Here is a 27,979-nt window from a genome sequence, read left to right on the forward strand (position 1 = left end):
CACAGTCAGCTGTGGTTAGTATCTATCGAAAGTGGTCCAAGGAGGGGCAACCCACGAACTGCCGGTGAGGTGTTGGACAACCACGGCTCATCGATGCTCGAGGTGAGCAAAGGCTCTTCTGGATGGTACATGGCAACAGAAGAGCGACTGTGGCACAACTCACTAGTAATTGGAATGCTAGTGATGGGAGTAATGTGTCACAACACACAGTACATCGAACCCTGCTAAAAATGGGGCTGCGTAACCTCAGGCCACTCCGAGTGCCCATGCTAACCACAGTTCACGGGCAATAGTGCCTACAATGGGCATGCAAACAACGAAACTAAACCCTGAGTGATTGAAAGAAGGTCATCTGGTCCAGTGAATCACATTTCTTGTTGCACCATGTGGACAGCCGGGTACGTGTGCATCATTTACCTGGGGAAGTGATGCCGCTTAGATGCACAGTGGGACAAAAACAAGCCGGTAGCGGCAGTGTCATGCTTTGGGCGATGTTCTGCTGGGATACCCTGGGTCCAGTCATCCATGTGCCGGGCACTCTGATGTCTACCATCTACCTAAACATCATTGCTGACCAGGTACACCCTTTCATGGCAATGGTGTTCCCCTCTGGTGGTGCCATCTTTCAGCAGGATAATGCGCCATGCCACATCGCCCGGATCGTTCGAGACTGGTTCGTGGAACATGAGGAAGTCTTCCAGGTATTGCTCTGGCCTCCAAATTCCCCAGACATCAATCCCATCAAGCATTTGTGGTCTGTGTTGGAACAGCAACTCCGATCTGTGGTGTCTCAACCATGGACGTTACAGGAGTTAAAGGATCTGTTGGTACCAGATACCATGAGACACATTTAGAAATCTTGTAGCATCCATGCCTCGTAGGTTATGAGCTGTTTTGCTACACGTGGAGGACCAACATCATATTAGGTAGGTGGTCATAATGTTTTGGCTCAGTGTGTGTGCATACACACAGTTGGACCTCTCTTTAATGAACTTCCATATAGTGAATTTTACTATTTAGCGAACTTTGACTTTCCCTTGGTCATTACGTTGAAACTAGTTTCTGTGTAACAAAGAAAATTTCCACATAATGAAGTGATTTCGAGAGACCTGGGTATGAATTGTTCACACCTCTGACTTTCAGGCAATACAGCTGATGCTATAGTAAGCACAAATTAAGAGCTAAAACTTTCCGCAATTTAGTGTGGTGCCTGTAAAACCAATACAACCGCCTCTACTGTACCAAGAAGTTGCACTAGTCAACTGCTATCTATGTGTCCACAGCCATTGGCAAAGATTAAGGCATATCCCCGACACAGACATTGGCTGTGGTAAACCTGTTTTCGACTATAAGCACCCTATTAGAGAATTGAGGGAGTGATTTTCCTTTATCCCGGAAATTCATCTGTTGTTTCGTAGAAATGAGTCATCCACACTTTCATCTGTCTCTGTTTACATGGTAGGTACAAGTGATCCCTAAATCTGTTTTGTTTTAGCTGCTGTGCAAATAACCTTATAATGTCTAAGAGGAAATCCTTGAGTGTATTGGAAGTGCTTAATAGTGTAGATCAGAGTGTTTAAAAAAATAAATCCCTTTAAAATCCCTTAATCTCTGTCAGTAGTGTGTCAACCATTCTGAAAAAATGTGGTTTGATTCTCAAACTATTTCAGGAAACCAGATTCAGGTGGAAGTGTCCAAAATTATGTCTGAATGAAGATGTAGATGAAGCCATTTTTAAGTGGGTGAAGCTGATTAGAGACCAAAACATGCTGATATCAGGGCCATTAATAAAAGAAAAGGCTATGGAGTATGCATCTTTTCTGAGGCATAAAACATACCAGGCCAGTTCTGGTTGGAGGGAAAAATTTAAAAAGCTTAATTGTTTTAAAATGTTGGCTTACTCGACAAAGCTATTTCTGGTGAAAGTGGAGTCGTAATCAAAGAGGACTGTACCCACTGAAAATGGGTACAGTCTTCTTTGATTACAACTCCACTTTGAGTACAGAAATGGAAAATGAATTGCATATCACAGTTGGCAAAAGTGGGGAGTCAAGATGTTATGGAAACAATGATCAAGAATTGTTTTGCAACAAGCAGTGATTAACTACTACAAGATATTGAGTAATCATGGGAAGAACTCCAAGCAAGAGGTTTGATCAGTGGAGAAATTGTTCTTGATGAATTTTTAGGAGTTGATAATGATGTCATAGTAGCTGAATATCCGAGTAACTCTAACATTTTGGAGTATTTAAAGAACCAGTTACAATATCGATGATGAGCTGGATGAAAATGAGGCAATGAGGACAATATTAAACCTTCCAAATGTGAAATGTTGGCAACAATTGAAACTGAGTCGAGGCCTTCAGTGTGAAGAAAATGCGCAAGAAAATATATTTTGAGTGTTTAAACAAATGCCAACATTTTTATGGACAATGTACAGTAAAATACAATGTTCAACATAAAATAATCAAATATTTTATGAAATAATTCTTAAAAATGTACTAATATATTGTGTGCATCATGTAAGTAGTAATTTCTTAATAAAAAAAAAGGTAAAGTGCAGCCATTATCAACCCACTGCAGGATGGAAGCCTCCTCAACAATTCATGATAAGGGAATATATATGTATTAATAAATTAACTGTTTTAAAATGTTAGAAAATTGATTCATTCTCACTTATTTCTGATTTATTTCCCATCTTTTACTATATTTCTGGATGTTGAATTAGTATTTTTCACTGTTGAAGGTCATGTTTCTTAATAAAATTTCTGTTTATCAAATTTCTTGAAGCAAATGATCAATTTCATTATATATATGGGTCTGACTGTATATTTAAAAAAAAAAATTTTTTTTAATTAGAAACATGATTATATTAATATAAAATAAGTTGTATTTTTGTTTCATCTTTGTATTATTTAGATTTTTACAGGCACAAGGCCACACCCCAAGCTGCTGCTTGGCATGCTCATACTTACACACAAGGCCACCATACAAGCAGACTTTCAATATTGCAAACATGGTAGATGACTTTCATCAACCGGTGAAATACCACCACTTTGCTTATTGGAGGCTTAAAGTGGTGAAACCCATGTTTAGTCTCTAGAGCAAAGTTTCCGGCACCCCCTCCCCCCATACTTCTCCTTCAACCCATGCACGGTACTAAGTACTATAGGTTTTGATACCTTTCGTGTTTGGGGTTTTCATAAAAAAAAAAAAAAACTGTTTGCAATACTGAAAGGCCGCTTGGACAGTGGCCTGGTGTGTGTGTGGGGGGGAGTGACTTTACCCCATTCATTTTCCAGCAATAATTGATTTGGATATAAAATACTCCTGTGAACTTTACTTCATATGGAAGTAGTTGGTAAAGCCAATTGTGTGGCCTTTGTTAAAGTGAAAAGCAATATTTAGCCCCCCCCTACCCATTTCAAACATGGTAATCTCTGGTACTGAGGTGTTCTACAGTATACTCCTTCAGTATCCTGCAAGACTGACCTAACCTATATAAACTTTGTGGCATCTGCAAATTAGAATACAGATGGCATTCTAGTTTCTGGGAGAAGAGGGGGATTGTCAGAGCATTGTTATATAAAATTAATCAAAACAGTAATTTAACATAACAAGGCACTGCTTGTAAAAATTTTCATATCTATCTTAGATTGTGCCATTCTGAAAACTTACGAGTTCATCTTAAACAGAACTGTGTGACCTCTTGTATGTTGTCAGAGAATAATCAAATTAGAGATCACATTCTCAACAGCTTTAGAAATGCCAAAAAATGTAATTATTTAAAGCACAATCAAATCTTACCTTCTGGTGTGGCTACTCTAAAGAAATCCTTGAAGTTTTTCTTTTTCATTACAGGCAGTGATCTTATATACATGCGTGCCTATAAAAATGATATTTTTAATAACGATAATCACTGTGGATTCAATCTATCATAAAATAGCTACAGGACTAAATAAATTAATGGCTAAATAAATATTAATCTTAAATAATGCTTCCTTATATATTCTCATCTCCATTTTCTTGAGTACACAATGCATGCATTCTTTTAATAGATTTTCTTAATTAGTATTTCTAAGGTAAACTTTTTTTTTATTTCACTAAAATTATCAAAACCAGCATCTTTTACTCTTGCATTTTATTGTCGAATGGATACATGTTAACACTGATCTTTGAATACAATTAGAAAACAGTAATAATACAGATTTTAAAATTTTTTATATTAATGATTCCTCCCACTTTATTATAACAAAATAGATATAATGCTGCTCAGTAGAGTGTGAATATTGGTTATTATCGACCAGCCAATGTTCAAATAGTTCTGCTCACTGAGCACATGAAAATGCGTTTAATACAATTAAAAATGTTGCATTTATGTTATACATATTAGCATGGGGAATTGCTGGGTAAAAATTATGGAGTTTTTAGTGGATAAGTCCATACCCTGAAATGACAAGGAAGTTTTAAAATTATCCTTGTTATTTTGAAACTTGGGCAAGTCAGACTGACAGTGCTCTAAGATTATGAAATACAGGCAACAATCATCTCCCAATTTCATAGCCTGTATTAGATTCATTACCTATTAAATAAATTTTAAAATAAGCAGTTTCATCCCAGTATCTTTCAAAGATGGATCTGAAGCTGGCAAACAACATATAAATGGCACTGTTTACCAGGTAATATCAGTGACCTGAACAAATTCAAATCAGTCTACTAAGTTGGATGAAAACTCCTGATAATTGGAGAAGCAGCAGCCAGGTAGTAATGAGAATTAATATTAATGGCAGTTTTGAGTCCATTTCAATAAATAGGTCTGTATTTGATACACACTATTCCAACTAAACTGAAATTTAGAATGAAAATAAAAACAAATTAGTAAATAGAGGGCTATTTTGCTTTCTATGTATTTAATGTTTAATAACCAGCAGGATTTAAATTGACATGTATAAACAGTATAATGTCTTAATATTCAAGTTATATACAATTTGAGGGTGTTCCCCACAAATATTCATTTGAGGGGAACACCCATGAGGAGTTATTCAGGGAGAGGAATGCCAGAGGTGTTAAACTCTGGCAGTGAGCTGGATGATTTTGTAATAGAAAGGATAGAAAGGACAGGAGGGGAGGAGGGGTTATGCTATTAGTTAAAAAACACATAAAATCCAAGGAAGTGAAGCCAGTCGACATTGATGGACAGGGCAGTGTCGAGTCAGTTTGGTGTGACATAAGCATAGGTAAATCAAAATTGAGAGTAGGAGTGTGCTATAGGCCTAATGACTCTGATGAGTATAATAAGATACTGTACAGGGAAATAGAATGGGCCAGTAAATCAGAGAGTCTTATAATGGGAGATTTTAATTTCCCAGATATTGACTGGAATTTGTGGGTTGGTCACTCACACACCAGCAGGGCTTTTGTGGATTTATTGGATGATTGTTTTCTACACCAGCATGTTCGGGAGACAACTAGAGGGAGTAATACTCTTGATCTGATTATCAGTAGTGATTCTTCATGCATTAGGAATCTGCAGATAAAGGAACCACTGGGTGGCAGTGATCACAGTGTGCTGAAGTGGGATTTACTCAAGGAGGTAACTACCATCAGAGGTAAAGGGAAGGGTTTTTGCTTTCGTAAAGGCGACTATGATGGTCTGAGACAGTATTTAAATTTTATACAGTGGGACCAACAGCAAATTCAAAATGGGAAGCATTCAAGGAACTAATCTTGGAAGCTACCAGGCTTTACATACCAACCAAGAAATATTGTTCAAGGTTCAGGCCTAAATGGTTGTCAGATGAACTAATGAGACATATGGCAGAGAAGAAAAATGCATGGGATACATACAAATTAATGGGTGACATGGAAGCCTATGATAGATATAAGTTGGTCTGTAACCAAGTCACAAAGGAGATTAGGCAGGCAAAGGCAGATTATGAGAAATCCTTGGCAAAGGATGCAAAGAAAAACAGAAAAGAGTTCTTTACCTATTTAAACTCAAGAAGGAAAGGGATGAATCAGATTGGTCCACTGGATGTTGATGGTTCAACAGTTGAGGATCCAGCTCAGGTGGCTAACAATCTAAACGAGTATTTTGCATCTACATTCACACATGAGGAGTTATTCAGGAAGGGGAATGTTGTAGGTGAAGTAAACATTGGCAGTGGGCTAGATTATTTTCTAATAACTGAGAGGAAAGTGGAGGAGAAATTGTTGAGGATAAACATAAAAAAGGCACCCGGGGTGGATGGGATCTATCCAGTTATATTAAAGGAGGCAGCAAAGGAAGTAAGCAAACCCCTAGCCATAATTATGAGAGCTTCTTTGGACTCAGGGGAGGTACCCATGGACTGGAGATGTGCAAATGTAACCCCAATTCACAAAGGAGGATCAAAGGCTGACACAAGTAATTACAGACCTGTTAGTTTAACTTCGGTTCCAGGAAAATTAATGGAGGCACTGGTTAAAGAAGCACTGCAGGATCATCTGGACAAGAATTCAGTTATAGCTCAGACACAGCATGGTTTTGTTAAAGGCAGGTCTTGTCTGACCAATTTGATTGGATACTATGATGTAGTCACAAAAGAACTGGATGCAGGGAATAACTTTGATATTATATATTTGGATCTTAGAAAGGCTTTTGATACTGTTGCGCATGGAAGACTGCTGCACAAATTGGAGAAGTGTGGCATTGGAGGCAAATTGCTGCTATGGATAAAGGGATGGTTGAGTGGCAGAAGACAGAGACTGGTAACCAATGGACACTGCTCAACGTGGACTAATGTTATTAGTGGAGTTCCTCAGGGTTCAGTGTTGGGTCCAGTGTTGTTTTCTGTATTTATAAATGATATTGATGATGGTGTATCAGGCTTAATGTCCAAGTTTGCAGATGATACCAAGGTTGGCAGGGTTGTTAAGGACACTACTGATACTATGCTGCTGCAACAGGATCTGGAAAGGTTGGGCAGATGGGCTGAGAGGTGGCAAATGAAGTTTAACATTGACAAATGTAAAGTACTACATATGGGAAACAGTAACCCCAGATCAACGTATCAACTCTGTGGTACTACGCTGACAGTGGTAGAGAATGAAAAGGACCTGGGGGTAATTGTGCAGGCAGATATGAAGTTCTCTGAGCAGTGCAGACGAGCTGCAAGAGTAGCTCATGGTGTCTTGTCAATGATATACAGGAATTTTTCAAGCAGGGACAGGGATGTGATTATTCCCTTGTATAAGGCATTGGTCAGGCACACCTTGAGTACTGTATACAGGTCTGAAGGCCTCATTTCAGGAAGGATGTAGAGCTGCTGGAACGAGTACAGAGAAGGGCAACAAGATTGGTGAATGGAACAAAGGGTTGCTCTCACGAAGAAAGGCTTAAGTTTTGCAAATTACAGAGCCTGGAGACTAGGCATCGGCGAGGTGATCTGATAGACGTGTATAAGGCTTTGAATGGCTTGAGCATGCTCAATGCCGATGGGATTCTTCCTCTTGCTCAGAATAATCACCTGAGAGGGCATAAATTCAAATTGAGGAAGGACGGATGTCGGATAGATGTGCGGATATTTGCCTTTAGCCAGCGGGCAGTTAGTTTGTGGAATAGACTCCCATCGCTTGTTGTTGAAGTTGATAGCCTAAATAAATTTAAGGCTCAGCTGGACAGGTATTTCGAACGAAAGGAGGGGTGAAATGGGAGTAGTGGTTGCTTTCTTTTTTTTTTTTTTTTTTTTTGGCTGATGCTGAATAAGCTTACTTTCTTGCATCATATCCCTCTGCCAATGCTAATGCTAATAACTGAGAGGAAAGTGGAGTAGAAATTGTTGAAGATAAACATAAAAAAGGCACCGGGGTGGACAGGATCTATGCAGTTATATTAAAGGCAGCAGCAAAGGAAGTAAGCAAACCCTGAGCCATAATTATGAGAGCTTCCTTGGACTCAGGGGAGGTACCCACAGACTGGAGATGTGCAAATGTAAACCCAATTCACAAAGGAGGATCAAAGGGCAACACAAGTAATTATAGACCTGTTAGTTTACCTTCTGTTCTAGGATAATTAATGGAGGCACTGGTTAAAGAAGCACTGCCGGATCATCTAGATAAGACTTCAGTTATAGCTCGGGCACAGCATGGTTCTGTTAAGGGAAAGTCTTGCCTGACCAATTTGATTAGATACTATGATGTGGTCACAAAGAAACTTTGATATCATATATTTGGATCTTAGAAAGGCTTTTGATACTGTTGCACATGGAAGACTGCTGCACAAATTGGAGCAATGTGGCATTGAAGGAAAATTGCTGCTATGGATAAAGGGATGGTTGAGTGGGAGAAGCCAGAGTGGTAATTAATGGACACTGCTCATCGTGGACTAATGTTATTAATGGAGTTCCTCAGGGTTAAGTATTGGGTCCATTGTTGTTTTCTGTATTTATAAATGATACTGATGATGGTGTATCAAGCTTAATGTCGAAGTTTGCCGACGATACGAAGGTTGGCAGGGTTGTTAAGGACACTAATGACAGTACGCTCCTGAAACAGGATCTAGAAAAGTTGAGCAGATGGGCTGAGAGTAGGCAAATGAAGTTTAACATTACATTTGTCAAAGTACTACATATGGGAAGCAGCAACCCCAGAGTGACGTATCTACTCTGTGGTACTACACCGACAGTGGTAGAGAACGAAAAGGACCTGGGGGTAATTGTGCAGGTAGATATGAAGTTTTCTGAGCAGTGCAGATAGTATGCAAGAGTAGCTCAGTGTCTTGTCAATGATATACAGGAATTTTTCTAGCAGGGATAAGGAGGTGATTATCCCCTTATATAAGGCAATGGTCAGGCCACACCTTGAATACTGTATACAGGTCCGGAGGACTCATTTTAAGAAGGATGTAGAGCTGTTGGAACAAGTACAGAGAAGGGCAACAAGATTAGTGAATGGAACAAAGGGTTGTTCTTACAAAGAAAGGCTTAAATTTTGCAAATTACAGTGTCTCTGGAGACTAGGCACCTGCGAGGTGATCTGATTGAGGTGTATAAAGCCTTGAATGGTTTGAGCATGCTCAATGTTGATGGAATTCTTCCTCTTGCTCACAGATGCCTCCGTAGCCAGGTGGGAAGGAGCAACAGTGCGTAGCACACACTTCTTGATTAGACTGGGGTTCGAGCCCATCACCACCAAATACGGAGGATGCGGGAAAGGTCAGGGAATGACCACCGCATATCCTGGAGCAATATGGCCTTGGTTGCTAATGCTCCTAAAAACCAAATAACTAACCAACTAACCTACCACTTGCACAGAATAATCATATGAGAGGGCATAAATTCAAATTGAGAAAAGACAGATGTAGGATATATGTGCAGAAGTTTGCCTTCGGCTAGCGGGTGGTTGGTTGGTGGAACAGACTTCCATCCTTTGTTGTGGAAGTTGATAGCCTAAATAAATTTAAGGCTGAGCTGGACAGATACTTGGAATGAACGGAGGGGTGAAATGGGAGCATGTTTTTTTTTATTTTTTATTTTTTGGCTGATGCTGCATAAGCTTGCTTTCTTGCATCATATGCCTCTACTAATGCTAATTTGTCTATCCCATAGTAAGTTTTACATTCTGTAGTAACTTCTTAATACTACCTGGCAATTAGCACGAAGAGGTGCTTCATTATTACAAGTTAAAGATTTAAAGACTATTCTCACAAATTATAGTTATCTTTGGGGAATTATATTTGTGTTTGTGTTTAAGAAATAAGTGAACTCGTACACCAACCATTAGATGAATTTTACTGTAAATAAAGTTTTCACAAATAAATATCAAAAAACAAATTATATAATTTACTATAATTTACAGTAAACTGGTGGCTGTATATACGAAATGCTAAAGCTATAATAAAATCATTTACTATAAAATATGCTAAAATATAAAGATTAAAAGCACTAAAAACCTGAAGCTTTTGATAGCGTCAGCTCCCTTCCTCAACAGTGATAAGACTTCCTGCAACATCTCCTTATATATTGCTGCTGACGAGGCTAGTAGGGGCCAGACGTGTTCAAAGCCATTAAGTGGATTTTTCTTATTTATTGATTTGAAATTATTGTTTTTCTAAAACTTTTGATTTAAATTTAGCAGTATAGCATTATTTTGTGATTTTCTGATTAATTTGGTGTATTTATTCTTTACTCGGCCTTGCAATTGCATAAAAGTATCGGTAAGGGTATCCACGTGTTACAAGTCGCAACTCCGCTGAACGAGAAGTTTTTTTTTTTTAGCCATATTTAGCCGCTTATTGAATATTTTTTTACATCAAATTATTTTTTGTAAGTAGCTTATAGACATAGTAAGGATTGTTAGTTTATTCTGAATTGAGACAGCGAGATTTGAAAGTTAATTAATACTTAAGTGTCCATAGATTACCATCGTAACTTCCCGCCTTTGTCTTTGTCATACGATCATTATATATCGAACCTAGATAGCGTTAGTATAGTATAGGTTATAATATTTTCAGTGATCGGTAAAATCTATTAATTTCTTGAACTTCGTTGGCATTTAAATTGTACTTTTAACTAAATACATATATCGACTTAGATTACAAACGTGACATAATTAATTAATACATAACTGATACGGAAGTTATATAAAAGGAACTCTGAGAAAATTAATACTTGACACTAAAAAATATATATCCCGTTATAACTGTGTTGGGAGATAAGTTAGGGTTATAAACTGAAATTGAAATTTTATTTAAATTAAAAGAAATCATGACTCAGACCAGAGCAGCAAAACAAAAGGCTCAAGCTAATGGAAGTGCTGTGGCTCAGAGGAGAACTGAGGGCGGCAGTTGCCTTCTGAATCACAGCCTTCTAAAATGCACAGCTTGCATGATGTTTGTGGAGCATTCAGGTACGGGACATGATATTGCCATGGGGGATGTCTTTGTGTGTGCACGATGCAAGGAGTGTATCGAAATCAGGCAACAACTCAGCGTTCTTATGGGCCTTTATGAGAGCTTGAAGGACAGGGTGGATGCCCTTGAAGGAACTAAATCGAGGGGCCCATCAAGCTCTCAGCTGCCCACATCAACGCCAGAGCTTGCACTTGGTCGTCATGCAACACAGCGGCAACCCCCAAGGCAGAATGCGCTGGTCCCAAAGGAACTAGTAGTTGTTGGTGACTCTATTGTCAGGGAAACGGGGAACATGCTTTGTAAAAAGGATAGGTGGAACAGGACCAGGGTGTCTGCCAGGAGCAAAGGTTGATGACGTTGTAGAGCAGATATCATCTTTTAAGGGCACAAAAGGTGATATAGTTGTACACGTTGGCACTAATGATATCAAGAGTAGGAGACTGTCAGAATTGCTTAACAAGTACAGGTCACTGTTGAAAAAAATCCGTGAAATAGCGGTGAATTTGAAAGTGTCTGCAATTCTGCCCAGACACGATAGGAGGGAATACATGATGAGAGCCTTGTCGATCAATTCGGCCCTGGAAAGATTGTGCAAGGCTCAAGGGGTAGAATTTTTTTCAGCCTGGACTGTACTTGTTAACAGGAGAGATTGCTTCTACAGGGATGGGATACACTTAAATAGAAAGGGTGCAAGAATATGTGCTGATGCTATCGAGGCAGTGTTAGGTGGGTTGGAAAACTGCTAGCTTGGGGGGGGAGACAAAGACCAATAGATTGACAGTAGCCACTGGCAGAGGTGAAAGAGATTCTTGCACTGCTTCTATTAGAATGAGCAGAAGCCTGAAAAACAAGATGCTTGATATTTCAGAGACTGCTGGGAGCCATTGCGGTACAAGTAAACACATGGGTTGTGTTAGGGTAGCTAAGAATAGAAACAGGTGCAGGTATACTTGCATGTACACCAATGCTAGGAGTTTAGTAAACAAATTTGATGAATTTGAGGTATTGCTCAAAACATCAAAGGCAGATATTGTTGGGATATCAGAGACGTGGTGTCACACAGATATAAGGGATGCAGAACTGGAATTTGGGGAGTACAACGTCTACAGAAAGGATAGACAGGATAGGAAGGGGGGAGGGGTTATGCTATTAGTTAAGAAACACATAAAAACCAAGGAAGTGAAGCCAGTCGATATCGCTGGACAGTGCAGTGTTGAGTCAGTTTGGTGTGACATAAGCATTAGGAGATCAAAATTGAGAGTAGGAGTGTGCTATAGGCCTAATGACTCTGATGAGTATAATAAGAAACTGTACAGGGAAATAGAGTGGGCCAGTAAATCAGAGAGTCTTATAATGGGAGATTTTAATTTCCCAGATATTGACTGGAATTTGGGGGCTGGTCACTCACACACTAGCAGGGCTTTTGCGGATTTATGGGATGATTGTTTTCTACATCAGCATGTTCGGGAGGCAACTAGAGGGAGTAATACTCTTGATTTGATTATCAGCAGTGATTCTTCATGCATTAAGAATCTGCAGATAATGAACCACTAGGTGGCAGTGATCACAGTGTGCTGAAGTGGGATTTACTCAAAGAGGTAACGACCATTAGGGGTAAAGGCAAGGGTTATTGCTTCCGTAAAGGCGACTACGATGGACTGAGACAGTATTTAAATTCTATACAGTGGGACCAACTGATGATGTTACCAATAGCAAATTCAAAATGGGAAGTATTCAAAGAACTTATCTTGGAAGCTACTAGGCTTTACATACCAACTAAGAAATATTGTTCAAGGTTTAGGCCAAAATGGATGTCAGATGAACTAATGAGGCATATGGCAGAGAAGAAAAATGCATGGGATACTTACAAATTAACACATGACACAGAAGCCTATGATAGATACAAGTTGATATGCAACCAAGTTACAAAGGAGGTTAGGCAGGCGAAGGCAGATTACGAGAAATCCTTGGCAAGGGATGCAAAGAAAAACAGCAAAGAGTTCTTTACTTATGTAAACTCTAGAAGGAAGGGGATGAATCAGATTGGTCCACTTGATATTGATGGGTCAACTGTTGATGATCCTGCTCAGGTAGCTAACAAACTAAATGAATATTTTGCATCGACATTCACACATGAGGAGTTATTCAGCGAGGGGAATGCCGGAGGTGTATTCAACTCTAGCAGTAAGCTACAGAATCTTGAAATAACTGGGAGTAAAGTGGAGGAGAAATTGTTGAAGATAAACACAAGAAAGGCAAAAGGGGTGGATGGGATCTATCCAGTTATATTAAAGGAGGCAGCAAAGGAAGTAAGCAAACCCTTAGCCATAATTATGAGAGCTTCCTTGGACTCAGGGGAGGTACCCATAGACTGGAAATGTGCAAATGTGACCCCAATTCACAAAGGAGGATCAAAGGCTGACACAAGTAATTACAGACCTGTGAGCTTAACTTCTGTTCCAGGAAAATTAATGGAGGCACTGGTTAAAGAAGCACTGCAGGATCATTTAGACAAGACTTCAGTTATAGCTCAGACACAGCATGGTTTTGTTAAGGGGAAGTCTTGCCTGACCAATTTGATTGGATACTATGAAGCAGTCACAAAAGAACTGGATGCAGGGAATAGCTTTGATATTATATACTTGGATCTTAGAAAGGCTTTTGATACTGTTGCACATGGAAGACTGCTACACAAATTGGAGCAGTGTGACATTGGAGGCAAATTGCTGCTATGGATAAAGGGGTGGTTGAGGGGGAGAAGACAGAGAGTGGTAATCAATGGACACTGCTCATCGTGGACTAATGTTATTAGTGGAGTCCCTCAGGGCTCAGTGTTGGGTCCATTATTGTTTTCTGTATTTATAAATGATATTGATGATGGTATATCAAGCTTAATGTCCAAGTTTGCAGATGATACAAAGGTTGGCAGGGCTGTCAAGGACACTACTGACACTATGCTGCTGCAACAGGATCTGGAAAGGTTGAGCAGATGGGCTGAGAGGTGGCAAATGAAGTTTAACATTGACAAATGTAAAGTACTACACATGGGAAACAGCAACCCCACAGCAACATATCAACTCTGTGGTACTACACTGACAGTGGTAGAGAATGAAAGGGACTTGGGGGTGGTTGTGCAGGCAGATATGAAGTTCTCTGAGCAGTGCAGACAGGCTGCAAGAGTAGCTCATGGAGTATTGTCAATGATATACAGGAATTTTTCCAGCAGGGATAAGGAGGTGATTATTCCCTTGTATAAGGCAATGGTCAGGCCACACCTAGAGTACTGTATACAGGTCTGGAGGCCTCATTTCAAGAAGAATGTAGAACTGCTGGAACGAGTACAGAGAAGGGCAACAAGATTAGTGAATGGAACAAAGGGGTGCTCTTACGAAGAAAGGCTTAAGTTTTGCAAATTACAGTGTCTGGAGACTAGGCACCAGCGAGGTGATCTGATAGAGGTGTATAAAGCCTTGAATGGTTTGAGCATGCTCAATGCTGATGGGATTCTTCCTCTAGCTCAGAATAATCACCTGAGAGGGCATAAATTCAAATTGAGGAAAGACAGATGTAGGATAGACGTGCGGAAATTTGCCTCTAGCCAGCGGGTGGTTGGTTGGTGGAACAGACTTCCATCCCTTGTCGTGGAGGTTGATAGCCTAAATAAGTTTAAGGCTCAGCCGGACAGGTATTTTGAATGAACAGAGGGGTGAAGTGGAAGTGGTTTATTTTTTTTTTTTTTTGGCTGATGCTGCATAACCTTGCTTTCTTGCATCAAATGCCTCTACTAATGCTAATGCTAACTATTAGTCAGTAGAAAATATGCTGCAATATTTTTGATCTTAAAAAAATATGGCCAATACCTCAAAGTGCTAACGGCTATGGCATCCCAAAGAACACCTTGGTACAGCCATGAACAACAGCACCTTTCATTTGTAACCAGAAATGGAGTACTTAAGTAAATAAGTTTGGAACATCTTCCTGTATGTACCTCAGAAAAGAATAAATACTTCTGATTAGTATTACTTATACCATGTTTTTCAGAAAGGTTATTAAAGCTCTGTGAAAGAAATTCATGCAATTAATGCCAAAGTTTCTGAGCTCATTATACAACTTTCAGAATGTTTTTCCAATATGCTTATTTTAGAATATCTGCTTAAAACTGTGATTTAAAATGAGCTACTACCAAACAAAAATAATGTGCTTGCTGAATTTTAGCAGTCATACAGATTTAGTTAAAAACAAAATAGAAAATAGAAATAATAAAACCCACCTCATCACTTGTGATTTTATTTAGAAATTCGTCATCGGGCTTTCCACAAAGGGTCATTATACGCATTAGCTGATCTATATCTATGTAATGTTAAGGTTAACAGCTAAAGATAATCATTTTAAAACTGTCAGACTGGTTAACTTTTTAACACAATCTGTTATTTGCATGCAGTATATTTTAGCACAGACAAACATGCTAGCAAAACATACATTACTGATTTTAATAAATAATGCATTTTAAAACATTCAGCTCAAATTGTTATTCATATGGCTATCTACAATGGCTATCAATTTATTTGGGTGACAACTGCACATCAAAAAACCTTCAGTTATAGAAAGTAATATAAATTAAGAGTTGAAAAAAAAAAAAAAAAAAAAAAATTGAAGTGAAGACAAATAAAATATCAGAACTAATTTATCACCAAACACAAAGGATGAATATTACAGCAACATTATTCTCACTGGGCTGCTCATAGAGATTGAGTCTTCTGGTTACTGATAGAAGGGAATCAAAATTTACTCCCATATCAATCATCACCGAAAACTCATGAAAGCCTAGGGCAAAAACTCAGAAAATATTACATTTATATATGCATATTTTTAAGTATCATTTAAGCTAAGTATATTTAAGGGAATTAGTTCAAAGGATGATTCCTAATTTCGATAACTGTGGATGCAATAACTTAGAATACAATTCCTGAGGAACTGAGCATTTGAACACATATCACAAAAGAATGAAAGTATCTAGATTAATGAGAGAACATGGAATGTGTGAGCCTGGTTATTTTGCATTGTTTTATTCTGACCATGTGATTTCTATTTATTTTCGCATTTGAAATGTCTCTGTGGTAGCCATTTCTTAAGTAATGTAGATATGCAATTTATCACGAATGATTTACAAACTCTAGTCTTTAATATAGTAGGAGTTGGGCTTAAAACTTTAGTAGAATAAGTGTACTGTAAAATAAAGTATTTTATACAAATACAACTAGATTTTTAAATACATTATTTTATTATCATCTTCTTTTGAAACATACTCAAAGCTATTACTGCTGTATTGCACTGTTCTTAGCATAATATAGTACTGTAATAGCAACTAAGATTAACACACAACTGCTATAATATGTGAAAGCAATTGATATCTAAAGTGGCACTGATAAAAATGCCTGTAATATCTGAAAGTTGTATAATCTGTTTATTCAGAAATATTTAAAATGATCAATACAGCTCTGCCAGTATACCAATGGTGGGCTGCTTAATTAAACTCTTACAAATGTCTTACATATATCTCCAACAGTGAAACTATTTTATTTATTTATTATTATTTTTTTTTTAATGAAAACCCCAAACACAAAAGGCATTAGAACTTATAATACTTAGTACTGTGCATGGGCTGAACACTGGGAAGATTAAAGATACTTGTTTACATTAGGCTTGAATTTCTGTAGATTGTAATTTTCAGGAAATGTTATCTATCTGTATATATTATTTATTAATTTATATTATATTATTATATAAATTATTTATTATAAATAATATTTTATTTATTTTTATATTATACATACATTATTTATTAATTTATTTGTTATACATATAATATCTTATACAAGCTTGTGTTATCATCTTAAATTTTTCAAATAACTTTTATTGCAACCTACCCATTTCTTTTTCAGATTACCTGTTTTGAAATATCTAATGTAAGTATTTTGGAATGATAGACATTAGACTAAGTGGGAATTGTACTGATACAAATATCTATTTGATTATTATTAGCCTTCCCATTACCTATGAGATATTTTACATATCCTAGGTAAGATTTTTATTGGTAACTCTTAAATTTTTTTTCTTCCTTCTATTATGTTAAAAAAATATAAATAAATAAATAGTTTTAACATAATCATTGCTTGTTAAAAAGAAGCATGTAAAAATAGTGTGCCCATGAAATATGGGATGTACTTTTACTGCATCCGTAACACTTACTGGTTTCATTGGATTCATGGTATTAGAGAATATTCCATGATATGGAATATTCTCTAATATTCACAAGATGATCACTTTCAACTGCGTTGATCTATGCTCTGTAGTCAGTCAGTATGAATCAATATAAATAAATGCCACAACAGATATTTTTCTTTTCATGGGCAGTGAATGAATTCAGAGCAAGAATATCTCTCTTTGTCTGAATGTTCATATTGATTATCAGTTCCAGGCAATTCAACAAGGTATATTATAATAAACATAATATTATTTATAAACTGTCAATAGTATTTACCAAAAATACAATTCTCATAAGCCTAATTGCAAGGTGCAGCTATTGTGCTACATTCTGGATCTGTTTCTGCATGTATAATGGTCAAAAATCATAGTTACACCACTTCTTCACTGTATTTGAATTAATTAAAATCAGGGTAATTACTTCCAAGGATTACTTTCTCTGGGAATTTCTGAAGGACTGCTGAATATGAATTGCTCCAGTAGAACACATTCCATTCAAGAATGAAGAGAAGAAATTTAAGATATTATAAAAAAAAAAAAAAAACTGACGATGATATTTGCAATAGCGGAGGTTTGATTTTTTTTTTTTTTTTTGTTGTTTTAAAGAAATTAGTAGATCAGCTGGAACCATATTAAAAATGCTTTTTCCAGGACAAAAAGCAATAAAACCTGCCACAATAAATAATTATCACATGGAAGACTGCTGCACAAATTGGAGCATTGTAGCATTGGAGGCAAATTGCTGCTATGGATAAAGGGGTGGTTGAGAGGGAGAAGACACAGAGTGGTAATCAATGGACACTGCTCATCGTGGACTGATGTTGTTAGTGGAGTCCCTCAGAGCTCAGTGTTGGTCCATTACTGTTTTCTGTATTTATAAATAATATTGATGATGGTATCAACTTTTGGAAGTTGATAGCCTAAATAAGTTTAAGGCTCAGCTGGACAGGTATTTCGAACGAACAGAGGGGTGAAGTGGAAGTGGTTATTTTTTATTTATTTATTTATTTTATTTTTGTTTTTTTTTGGCTGATGCTGCATAAGCTTGCTTTCTTGTATCAAATGTCTCTACTAATGCTAATGCTAATATCAAGCTTAATATTCAAGTTTGCAGATGATACGAAGGTTGCCAGGGTTGTCAAGGACACTACTGACACTATGCTGCTGCAAAAGGATCTGGAAAGGTTGAGCAGATGGGCTGAGAGGTGGCAAATGAAGTTTAACATTGACAAATGTAAAGTACTACACATTGGAAACAGCAACCCCAGAGTAACGTATCAACTCTGTGGTACTACACTGACAGTGGTAGAGAATGAAAGGGACCTCAGAGTGGTTGTGCAGGCAGATATGAAGTTCTCTGAGCAGTGCAGACGGGCTGCAAGAGTAGCTCGTGGTGTATTGTCAATGATATACAGGAATTTTTCCAGCAGGGATAAGGAGGTGATTATTCCCTTGTATAAGGCAATGGTCAGACCACACCTTGAGTACTGTATACAGGTCTGGAGGCTTCATTTCAAGAAGGATGTAGAGCTGCTGGAACGAGTACAGAGAAGGGCAACAAGATTAGTAAATGGAACAAAGGGTTGCTCTTACGAAGAAAGGCTTAAGTTTTGCAAATTACAGCATCTGGAGACTAGGCACCTGCGAGGTGATCTGATAGAGGGGTATAAAGCCTTGAATGATTTGAGCATGCTCAATGCTGATGGGATTCTGCCTCTTGCTCAGAATAATCACCTAAGAGGGCATAAATTAAAATTGAGGAAAGACAGATGTAGGATAGATGTGTGGAAATTTGCCTTTAGCCAGCGGGTGGTTGGTTGGTGGAACAGACTTCCATCCCTTGTTGTGGAAGTGGATAGCCTAAATAAATTTAAGGCTCAGCTGGACAGGTATTTCGAATGAACAGAGGGGTGAAATGGAAGTTTTTTTGTTTTTTTTGTGGCTGATGCTGCAAAGCTTGCTTTCTTGCATCATATGCCTCTACTAATGCTAAATACTAAATTATAAAAATAGCTGAATTGCCAAATAATGGAAGAAGGTGTAAACATGAGGATGGAAGCAGTAATTTCTTCCACCTTTCAGCAAGTTAAAGTACCAAACTGATTTTTATTATTTTACTATAATACAATAGCAAAAATACAGTAACTGTTTCTATAACAATGACTATTTTTGACAAAGTGGAATGATTAGCATTTTTAGATACACAGTTTGATGTAACTACAGAACTAATAAATTTTCAGATTATTGTATTTTGCATGGGCAGTTTTGAAAAAAGTATATACATGATGAGATTGTATAGATCATATATTTTAAGTGAGTTACTCTTAAAAATAAGAACTCAAAATTATCTCAATTCTTAAGGCAGACTACTCGCATCTTTTTGTGTATCACTGTATTGTACTATATGATAGTTATCAAAGAAACAACACATACCAATAATAAATAATACATAAAAACTATGATTTTTTTTCAACTGCTATCTTATTACAGAATGTTTTAAATCAGAAGCAGCCATCTTTGCTTTTTAAGCAAAGAGTAATTAAGTCATATAATTCAGTATTTGAAATGAATGTAAGTAGTAAAAATGAGCAAAAAAAAAAAAAAAAAGAACCATAATACAGTAAATTCTGTAAAAATCTGGCACTTTTCATATTTTAAAAATCTGGAATTCTTTAAAATCACATTTTGGAAAAAAAAAAAAAAAATATATATATATATATTATTAGCCATGTGGTGCAAGAAAGCCTGAGGCTTTTGCTTCACCAGCCAAACAAACACATGCGTGCGTGCGTGTGTGTGTGTGTGAGTGAGTGAGTGAGTGAGTGAGAAAGAGAGTCAGAAGTAGAAGGGAATCACCAAGAAAGAGAAGAATGATGATATCCAGCTCAGGATCCTGGGTGTGCCAAGCGTATACTCACCAGATGTGAGTCCCTGGGATAAATATATTAAATCCAGAAACATTAGAAAGAAATCCAATACTTGTATCAACAATCAAGTTTTTATGAATCAATGCAGGAAAAAAAAAACACATTTCTCCTTTTATAAGATGTTTGCAGGACTATCACATCCTTTCATCTGGTTTTGTAATCAGCAGGATGTAAAGTATATAGATCATGCAATGGTCTTAATTCTCACAGTAAAACAAACTTGCTTTTGCAATGAGTTGTCTGGCACTACTTTCGAATCAAAAACCAAAATGCCTTGCCAAAATGTTTAGCTTTTTATTATTTTTTTTTAATATGAGAATGCTATGATGGCTTGTTTCAGGACTAACTTGTCCCTCAATCAGATAACAGGTGGCCTCCAGTGACAATGATTGTAAAGATGTTTGACGTGGGCTGTAATACAGATAAAGTTATGTTTTGCACAAATTTTTTCACTAGAGACCACCTAATATCTGCTGAGGAACCAGTTGGCAGTATCTCATATTTTAAACAAATGGCTAATTAATCTTTTAGCAAAGCCATCTGTTTGAAAGTAGAGCAATATCAGGGCAAGTTACTGCAAAGACAGTTTTATTCTTTTGTGTGAATTAAGACCATTCATTGTATTATCTATACAGCTTAAATCCTGCTGGCCACAAACACAGATGAAAGGATAAGTTCTTCAGCAATCTTATAATTTTCCTGAAGCCATACAACTTTAGCAATATGGCTGGTCATAAAGACTGAACATACTATATCACAAAATGCTTGTGGGAGCCTATTACCATTACCAGTTTGATGTCACTTTAGAACAGTTGAGAACAAAATAGAGAAAGTTCTCAATGCAGGTATAGCTGAAAAAAAAAATGTATGCTTGATAAATCCACAGACTAACCAAAGTTAATTTCTGTCATAAACAGAAACTTTACTGTCATGCACAAACAACAGATTTAATTCTGGGCACAACCAAGGTTTTAACTACCATTACAACTAATCAGAATAGACTGTCATGCCAGATGTTTTTCTCCTTGCTACAGTTGATGGCAAAAACAAAATTTAGCAACATTTCTTATTACATGCAAGAAATACATCAATTTCTAAACAGGACTTTAAATCAAAATGCAGTTCAAATTGATAAAGACTGCATATACCTCATTATAATTATTCCTTAAAAAAAAGTTAATTTTTTTGATCCACCAATACAAAAGTACTTTTTCTCTGAAGCAGATTTGTTGGTATTCTCTTTGATACTGGGCAGATATTCAAAATTGATATTATAGTATGTGGCAACATTTGCTTTAACTCTGTTTACTGTCCTTTGTTTATATTTAGCAAATTGAACTATTATTTACATTTGCAACTATTAGCACTATCCTTTAGTCATAATAAATGTCTACAGATGTAAATAAGTTCAGTTGTTAGCACTCAATATTCACTGAAATGTGCTTCTCCAAACTACTCAACCAGCAGGTATACTTTTCTAAAATCTGGCACTGTTCAATCCCAAAGGGTGGTGGATTTAAAACTGACTACAAGCGGAACTGACACTGTATTAAAAAGAAAGTTCTGCATTCCTGGTTATAAATATATTAAAAATTAATTTTGAATCTACTCCATATACTTTTACATTAAAAGAAACTACTACTAACTCCTTTTGCAGAACCAAAAAAAATGAAACTTTAAATCAATTTTGGAAAACTTGTTTAATGTCTAAGTTTGCAGATGATACAAAGGTTGGCAGGGTCGTTAAGGACACTACTGACGCTATGCTGCTGCAACAGGATCTGGAAAGGTTGAACAGATGGGCTGAGAGGTGGCAAATGAAGTTTAACATTGACAAATGTAAAGTACTACATATGGGTAACAGTAACCCCAGAGCAATGTATCAACTCTGCGGTACTACACTGACAGTGGTGGAGAATGAAAAGGACCTGGGGGTAATTGTGCAGGCAGATATGAAGTTCTCTGAGCAGTGCAGACGAGCTGCAAGAGTAGCTCATGGTCTCTTGTCAATGATATACAGGAATTTTTCTAGCAGGGATAAGGAGGTGATTATTCCCTTGTATAAGGCAATGGTTAGGCCACATCTTGAGTACTGTATACAGGTCTGGAGGCCTCATTTCAAGAAGGATGTAGAGCTGCTGGAACGGGTACAGAGAAGGGCAACAAGATTAGTAAATGGAACAAAGGGTTGCTCTTACGAAGAAAGGCTTAAGTTTTGCAAATTACAGAGTCTGGAGACTAGGCACCGGCGAGGTGATCTGATAGAGGTGTATAAGGCTTTGAATGGTTTGAGCATGCTCAATGCCAATGGGATTCTTCATCTTTCTCAGAATAATCACCTCAGAGGGCATAAATTCAAATTGAGGAAGGACGGATGTCGGATAGATGTGCGGAAATTTGCCTTTGGCCAGCGGGTGGTTGGTTGGTGGAACCGACTTCCATCACTTGTTGTTGAAGTTGATAGCCTAAACAAATTTAAAGCTCAACTGGACAGGTATTTCGAACGAACGGAGGGGTGAAGTGGAAGTGGTTATTTTTTATTTATTTATTTATTTTATTTTTGTTTTTTTTTGGCTGATGCTGCATAAGCTTGCTTTCTTGTATCAAATGTCTCTACTAATGCTAATGCTAATATCAAGCTTAATATTCAAGTTTGCAGATGATACGAAGGTTGCCAGGGTTGTCAAGGACACTACTGACACTATGCTGCTGCAAAAGGATCTGGAAAGGTTGAGCAGATGGGCTGAGAGGTGGCAAATGAAGTTTAACATTGACAAATGTAAAGTACTACACATTGGAAACAGCAACCCCAGAGTAACGTATCAACTCTGTGGTACTACACTGACAGTGGTAGAGAATGAAAGGGACCTCAGAGTGGTTGTGCAGGCAGATATGAAGTTCTCTGAGCAGTGCAGACGGGCTGCAAGAGTAGCTCGTGGTGTATTGTCAATGATATACAGGAATTTTTCCAGCAGGGATAAGGAGGTGATTATTCCCTTGTATAAGGCAATGGTCAGACCACACCTTGAGTACTGTATACAGGTCTGGAGGCTTCATTTCAAGAAGGATGTAGAGCTGCTGGAACGAGTACAGAGAAGGGCAACAAGATTAGTAAATGGAACAAAGGGTTGCTCTTACGAAGAAAGGCTTAAGTTTTGCAAATTACAGCATCTGGAGACTAGGCACCTGCGAGGTGATCTGATAGAGGGGTATAAAGCCTTGAATGATTTGAGCATGCTCAATGCTGATGGGATTCTGCCTCTTGCTCAGAATAATCACCTAAGAGGGCATAAATTAAAATTGAGGAAAGACAGATGTAGGATAGATGTGTGGAAATTTGCCTTTAGCCAGCGGGTGGTTGGTTGGTGGAACAGACTTCCATCCCTTGTTGTGGAAGTGGATAGCCTAAATAAATTTAAGGCTCAGCTGGACAGGTATTTCGAATGAACAGAGGGGTGAAATGGAAGTTTTTTTGTTTTTTTTGTGGCTGATGCTGCAAAGCTTGCTTTCTTGCATCATATGCCTCTACTAATGCTAAATACTAAATTATAAAAATAGCTGAATTGCCAAATAATGGAAGAAGGTGTAAACATGAGGATGGAAGCAGTAATTTCTTCCACCTTTCAGCAAGTTAAAGTACCAAACTGATTTTTATTATTTTACTATAATACAATAGCAAAAATACAGTAACTGTTTCTATAACAATGACTATTTTTGACAAAGTGGAATGATTAGCATTTTTAGATACACAGTTTGATGTAACTACAGAACTAATAAATTTTCAGATTATTGTATTTTGCATGGGCAGTTTTGAAAAAAGTATATACATGATGAGATTGTATAGATCATATATTTTAAGTGAGTTACTCTTAAAAATAAGAACTCAAAATTATCTCAATTCTTAAGGCAGACTACTCGCATCTTTTTGTGTATCACTGTATTGTACTATATGATAGTTATCAAAGAAACAACACATACCAATAATAAATAATACATAAAAACTATGATTTTTTTTCAACTGCTATCTTATTACAGAATGTTTTAAATCAGAAGCAGCCATCTTTGCTTTTTAAGCAAAGAGTAATTAAGTCATATAATTCAGTATTTGAAATGAATGTAAGTAGTAAAAATGAGCAAAAAAAAAAAAAAAAAGAACCATAATACAGTAAATTCTGTAAAAATCTGGCACTTTTCATATTTTAAAAATCTGGAATTCTTTAAAATCACATTTTGGAAAAAAAAAAAAAAAATATATATATATATATTATTAGCCATGTGGTGCAAGAAAGCCTGAGGCTTTTGCTTCACCAGCCAAACAAACACATGCGTGCGTGCGTGTGTGTGTGTGTGAGTGAGTGAGTGAGTGAGTGAGAAAGAGAGTCAGAAGTAGAAGGGAATCACCAAGAAAGAGAAGAATGATGATATCCAGCTCAGGATCCTGGGTGTGCCAAGCGTATACTCACCAGATGTGAGTCCCTGGGATAAATATATTAAATCCAGAAACATTAGAAAGAAATCCAATACTTGTATCAACAATCAAGTTTTTATGAATCAATGCAGGAAAAAAAAAACACATTTCTCCTTTTATAAGATGTTTGCAGGACTATCACATCCTTTCATCTGGTTTTGTAATCAGCAGGATGTAAAGTATATAGATCATGCAATGGTCTTAATTCTCACAGTAAAACAAACTTGCTTTTGCAATGAGTTGTCTGGCACTACTTTCGAATCAAAAACCAAAATGCCTTGCCAAAATGTTTAGCTTTTTATTATTTTTTTTTAATATGAGAATGCTATGATGGCTTGTTTCAGGACTAACTTGTCCCTCAATCAGATAACAGGTGGCCTCCAGTGACAATGATTGTAAAGATGTTTGACGTGGGCTGTAATACAGATAAAGTTATGTTTTGCACAAATTTTTTCACTAGAGACCACCTAATATCTGCTGAGGAACCAGTTGGCAGTATCTCATATTTTAAACAAATGGCTAATTAATCTTTTAGCAAAGCCATCTGTTTGAAAGTAGAGCAATATCAGGGCAAGTTACTGCAAAGACAGTTTTATTCTTTTGTGTGAATTAAGACCATTCATTGTATTATCTATACAGCTTAAATCCTGCTGGCCACAAACACAGATGAAAGGATAAGTTCTTCAGCAATCTTATAATTTTCCTGAAGCCATACAACTTTAGCAATATGGCTGGTCATAAAGACTGAACATACTATATCACAAAATGCTTGTGGGAGCCTATTACCATTACCAGTTTGATGTCACTTTAGAACAGTTGAGAACAAAATAGAGAAAGTTCTCAATGCAGGTATAGCTGAAAAAAAAAATGTATGCTTGATAAATCCACAGACTAACCAAAGTTAATTTCTGTCATAAACAGAAACTTTACTGTCATGCACAAACAACAGATTTAATTCTGGGCACAACCAAGGTTTTAACTACCATTACAACTAATCAGAATAGACTGTCATGCCAGATGTTTTTCTCCTTGCTACAGTTGATGGCAAAAACAAAATTTAGCAACATTTCTTATTACATGCAAGAAATACATCAATTTCTAAACAGGACTTTAAATCAAAATGCAGTTCAAATTGATAAAGACTGCATATACCTCATTATAATTATTCCTTAAAAAAAAGTTAATTTTTTTGATCCACCAATACAAAAGTACTTTTTCTCTGAAGCAGATTTGTTGGTATTCTCTTTGATACTGGGCAGATATTCAAAATTGATATTATAGTATGTGGCAACATTTGCTTTAACTCTGTTTACTGTCCTTTGTTTATATTTAGCAAATTGAACTATTATTTACATTTGCAACTATTAGCACTATCCTTTAGTCATAATAAATGTCTACAGATGTAAATAAGTTCAGTTGTTAGCACTCAATATTCACTGAAATGTGCTTCTCCAAACTACTCAACCAGCAGGTATACTTTTCTAAAATCTGGCACTGTTCAATCCCAAAGGGTGGTGGATTTAAAACTGACTACAAGCGGAACTGACACTGTATTAAAAAGAAAGTTCTGCATTCCTGGTTATAAATATATTAAAAATTAATTTTGAATCTACTCCATATACTTTTACATTAAAAGAAACTACTACTAACTCCTTTTGCAGAACCAAAAAAAATGAAACTTTAAATCAATTTTGGAAAACTTGTTTAATGTCTAAGTTTGCAGATGATACAAAGGTTGGCAGGGTCGTTAAGGACACTACTGACGCTATGCTGCTGCAACAGGATCTGGAAAGGTTGAACAGATGGGCTGAGAGGTGGCAAATGAAGTTTAACATTGACAAATGTAAAGTACTACATATGGGTAACAGTAACCCCAGAGCAATGTATCAACTCTGCGGTACTACACTGACAGTGGTGGAGAATGAAAAGGACCTGGGGGTAATTGTGCAGGCAGATATGAAGTTCTCTGAGCAGTGCAGACGAGCTGCAAGAGTAGCTCATGGTCTCTTGTCAATGATATACAGGAATTTTTCTAGCAGGGATAAGGAGGTGATTATTCCCTTGTATAAGGCAATGGTTAGGCCACATCTTGAGTACTGTATACAGGTCTGGAGGCCTCATTTCAAGAAGGATGTAGAGCTGCTGGAACGGGTACAGAGAAGGGCAACAAGATTAGTAAATGGAACAAAGGGTTGCTCTTACGAAGAAAGGCTTAAGTTTTGCAAATTACAGAGTCTGGAGACTAGGCACCGGCGAGGTGATCTGATAGAGGTGTATAAGGCTTTGAATGGTTTGAGCATGCTCAATGCCAATGGGATTCTTCATCTTTCTCAGAATAATCACCTCAGAGGGCATAAATTCAAATTGAGGAAGGACGGATGTCGGATAGATGTGCGGAAATTTGCCTTTGGCCAGCGGGTGGTTGGTTGGTGGAACCGACTTCCATCACTTGTTGTTGAAGTTGATAGCCTAAACAAATTTAAAGCTCAACTGGACAGGTATTTCGAACGAACGGAGGGGTGAAATGGGAGAGGGTTTTTTTTTTTTTTTTTGGCTGATGCTGAATAAGCTTGCTTTCTTGCATCATATGCCTCTACTAATGCTAATGCTAATGTTAACATGAAATTGAGGAAAGACAGATGTAGGATAGACGTGCGGAAATTTGCCTTTAGCCAGCGGGTGGTTGGTTGGTGGAACAGACTTCCATCCCTTGTAGTGGAGGTTGATAGCCTAAATAAGTTTAAGGCTCAGCTGGACAGGCATTTTGAACGAACAGAGGGGTGAAGTGGAAGTGGGTTTTTTTTTGGCTGATGCTGCATAAGCTTGCTTTCTTGCATCAAATGCTTCTACTAATGCTAATGCTAATAACCTAAATACCTTTCACAAAAAAAAAAATAAATAAATAATAATAATAAATAATAAAAGAAATAAAAATAATAAAAACAACACACGTACATGATTATCTGTATATAATAAAGGGAAGTTGCCTGCTGTCTTAATCACTGACTAAGAAAAGATCTCCCCCCACCCCTGTAAACAATAAAAATTTTCTGCAAAGAAAATTGTTTGTGATCCAGCATTCAGGGTAGTAGGCAACCTCCTGGAGTTGATGGAATATACCCTATAATCTTAAGGAAGGCAGCAAGTGAGTGCATTGAACCATTGAGGCTAATTATGCGAGCATCACTAGACTCTGGGGAGATTCCCTTGGATTGGAAAAGTGCAAATGTATCTCCCATACATAAGGGTGGCTCTAAGGGTGAAGTGGGAAATTATCGATGTGTCAGTCTGACTTCAGTGGTAGGGAAAATCATGGAGGCAACGATCAAGGGTGGAATTCAGGATCATTTGGATCTAATTGAAATTCTCAAGGATACTCAGCATGGTTTTGTAAAGGAAAATCATGTTCAACAAATCTGGTTCGCTATT

At 37.1% G+C, this 27,979-nt stretch overlaps 1 protein-coding gene across 1 annotated transcript in view; it reads right to left on the bottom strand.

Annotated features, from left to right (window-relative positions):
• p38b (p38b MAP kinase) overlaps nucleotides 1-27,979 on the bottom strand; it is a 208,978-nt gene that overhangs the window by 50,404 nt on the left and 130,595 nt on the right. Inside the window, exon 10 of the mRNA XM_090390241.1 lies at nucleotides 3,808-3,886. Coding sequence (XP_090246367.1) covers nucleotides 3,808-3,886 — 79 coding nt within the window. The remainder of the gene's footprint in view (nucleotides 1-3,807; nucleotides 3,887-27,979) is intronic.

This window comes from Mastigoproctus giganteus, chromosome 2, assembly GCF_048544385.1.
Source record: "Mastigoproctus giganteus isolate SK-2022 chromosome 2, ASM4854438v1, whole genome shotgun sequence".
NCBI lineage: Eukaryota > Metazoa > Arthropoda > Arachnida > Uropygi > Thelyphonidae > Mastigoproctus > Mastigoproctus giganteus.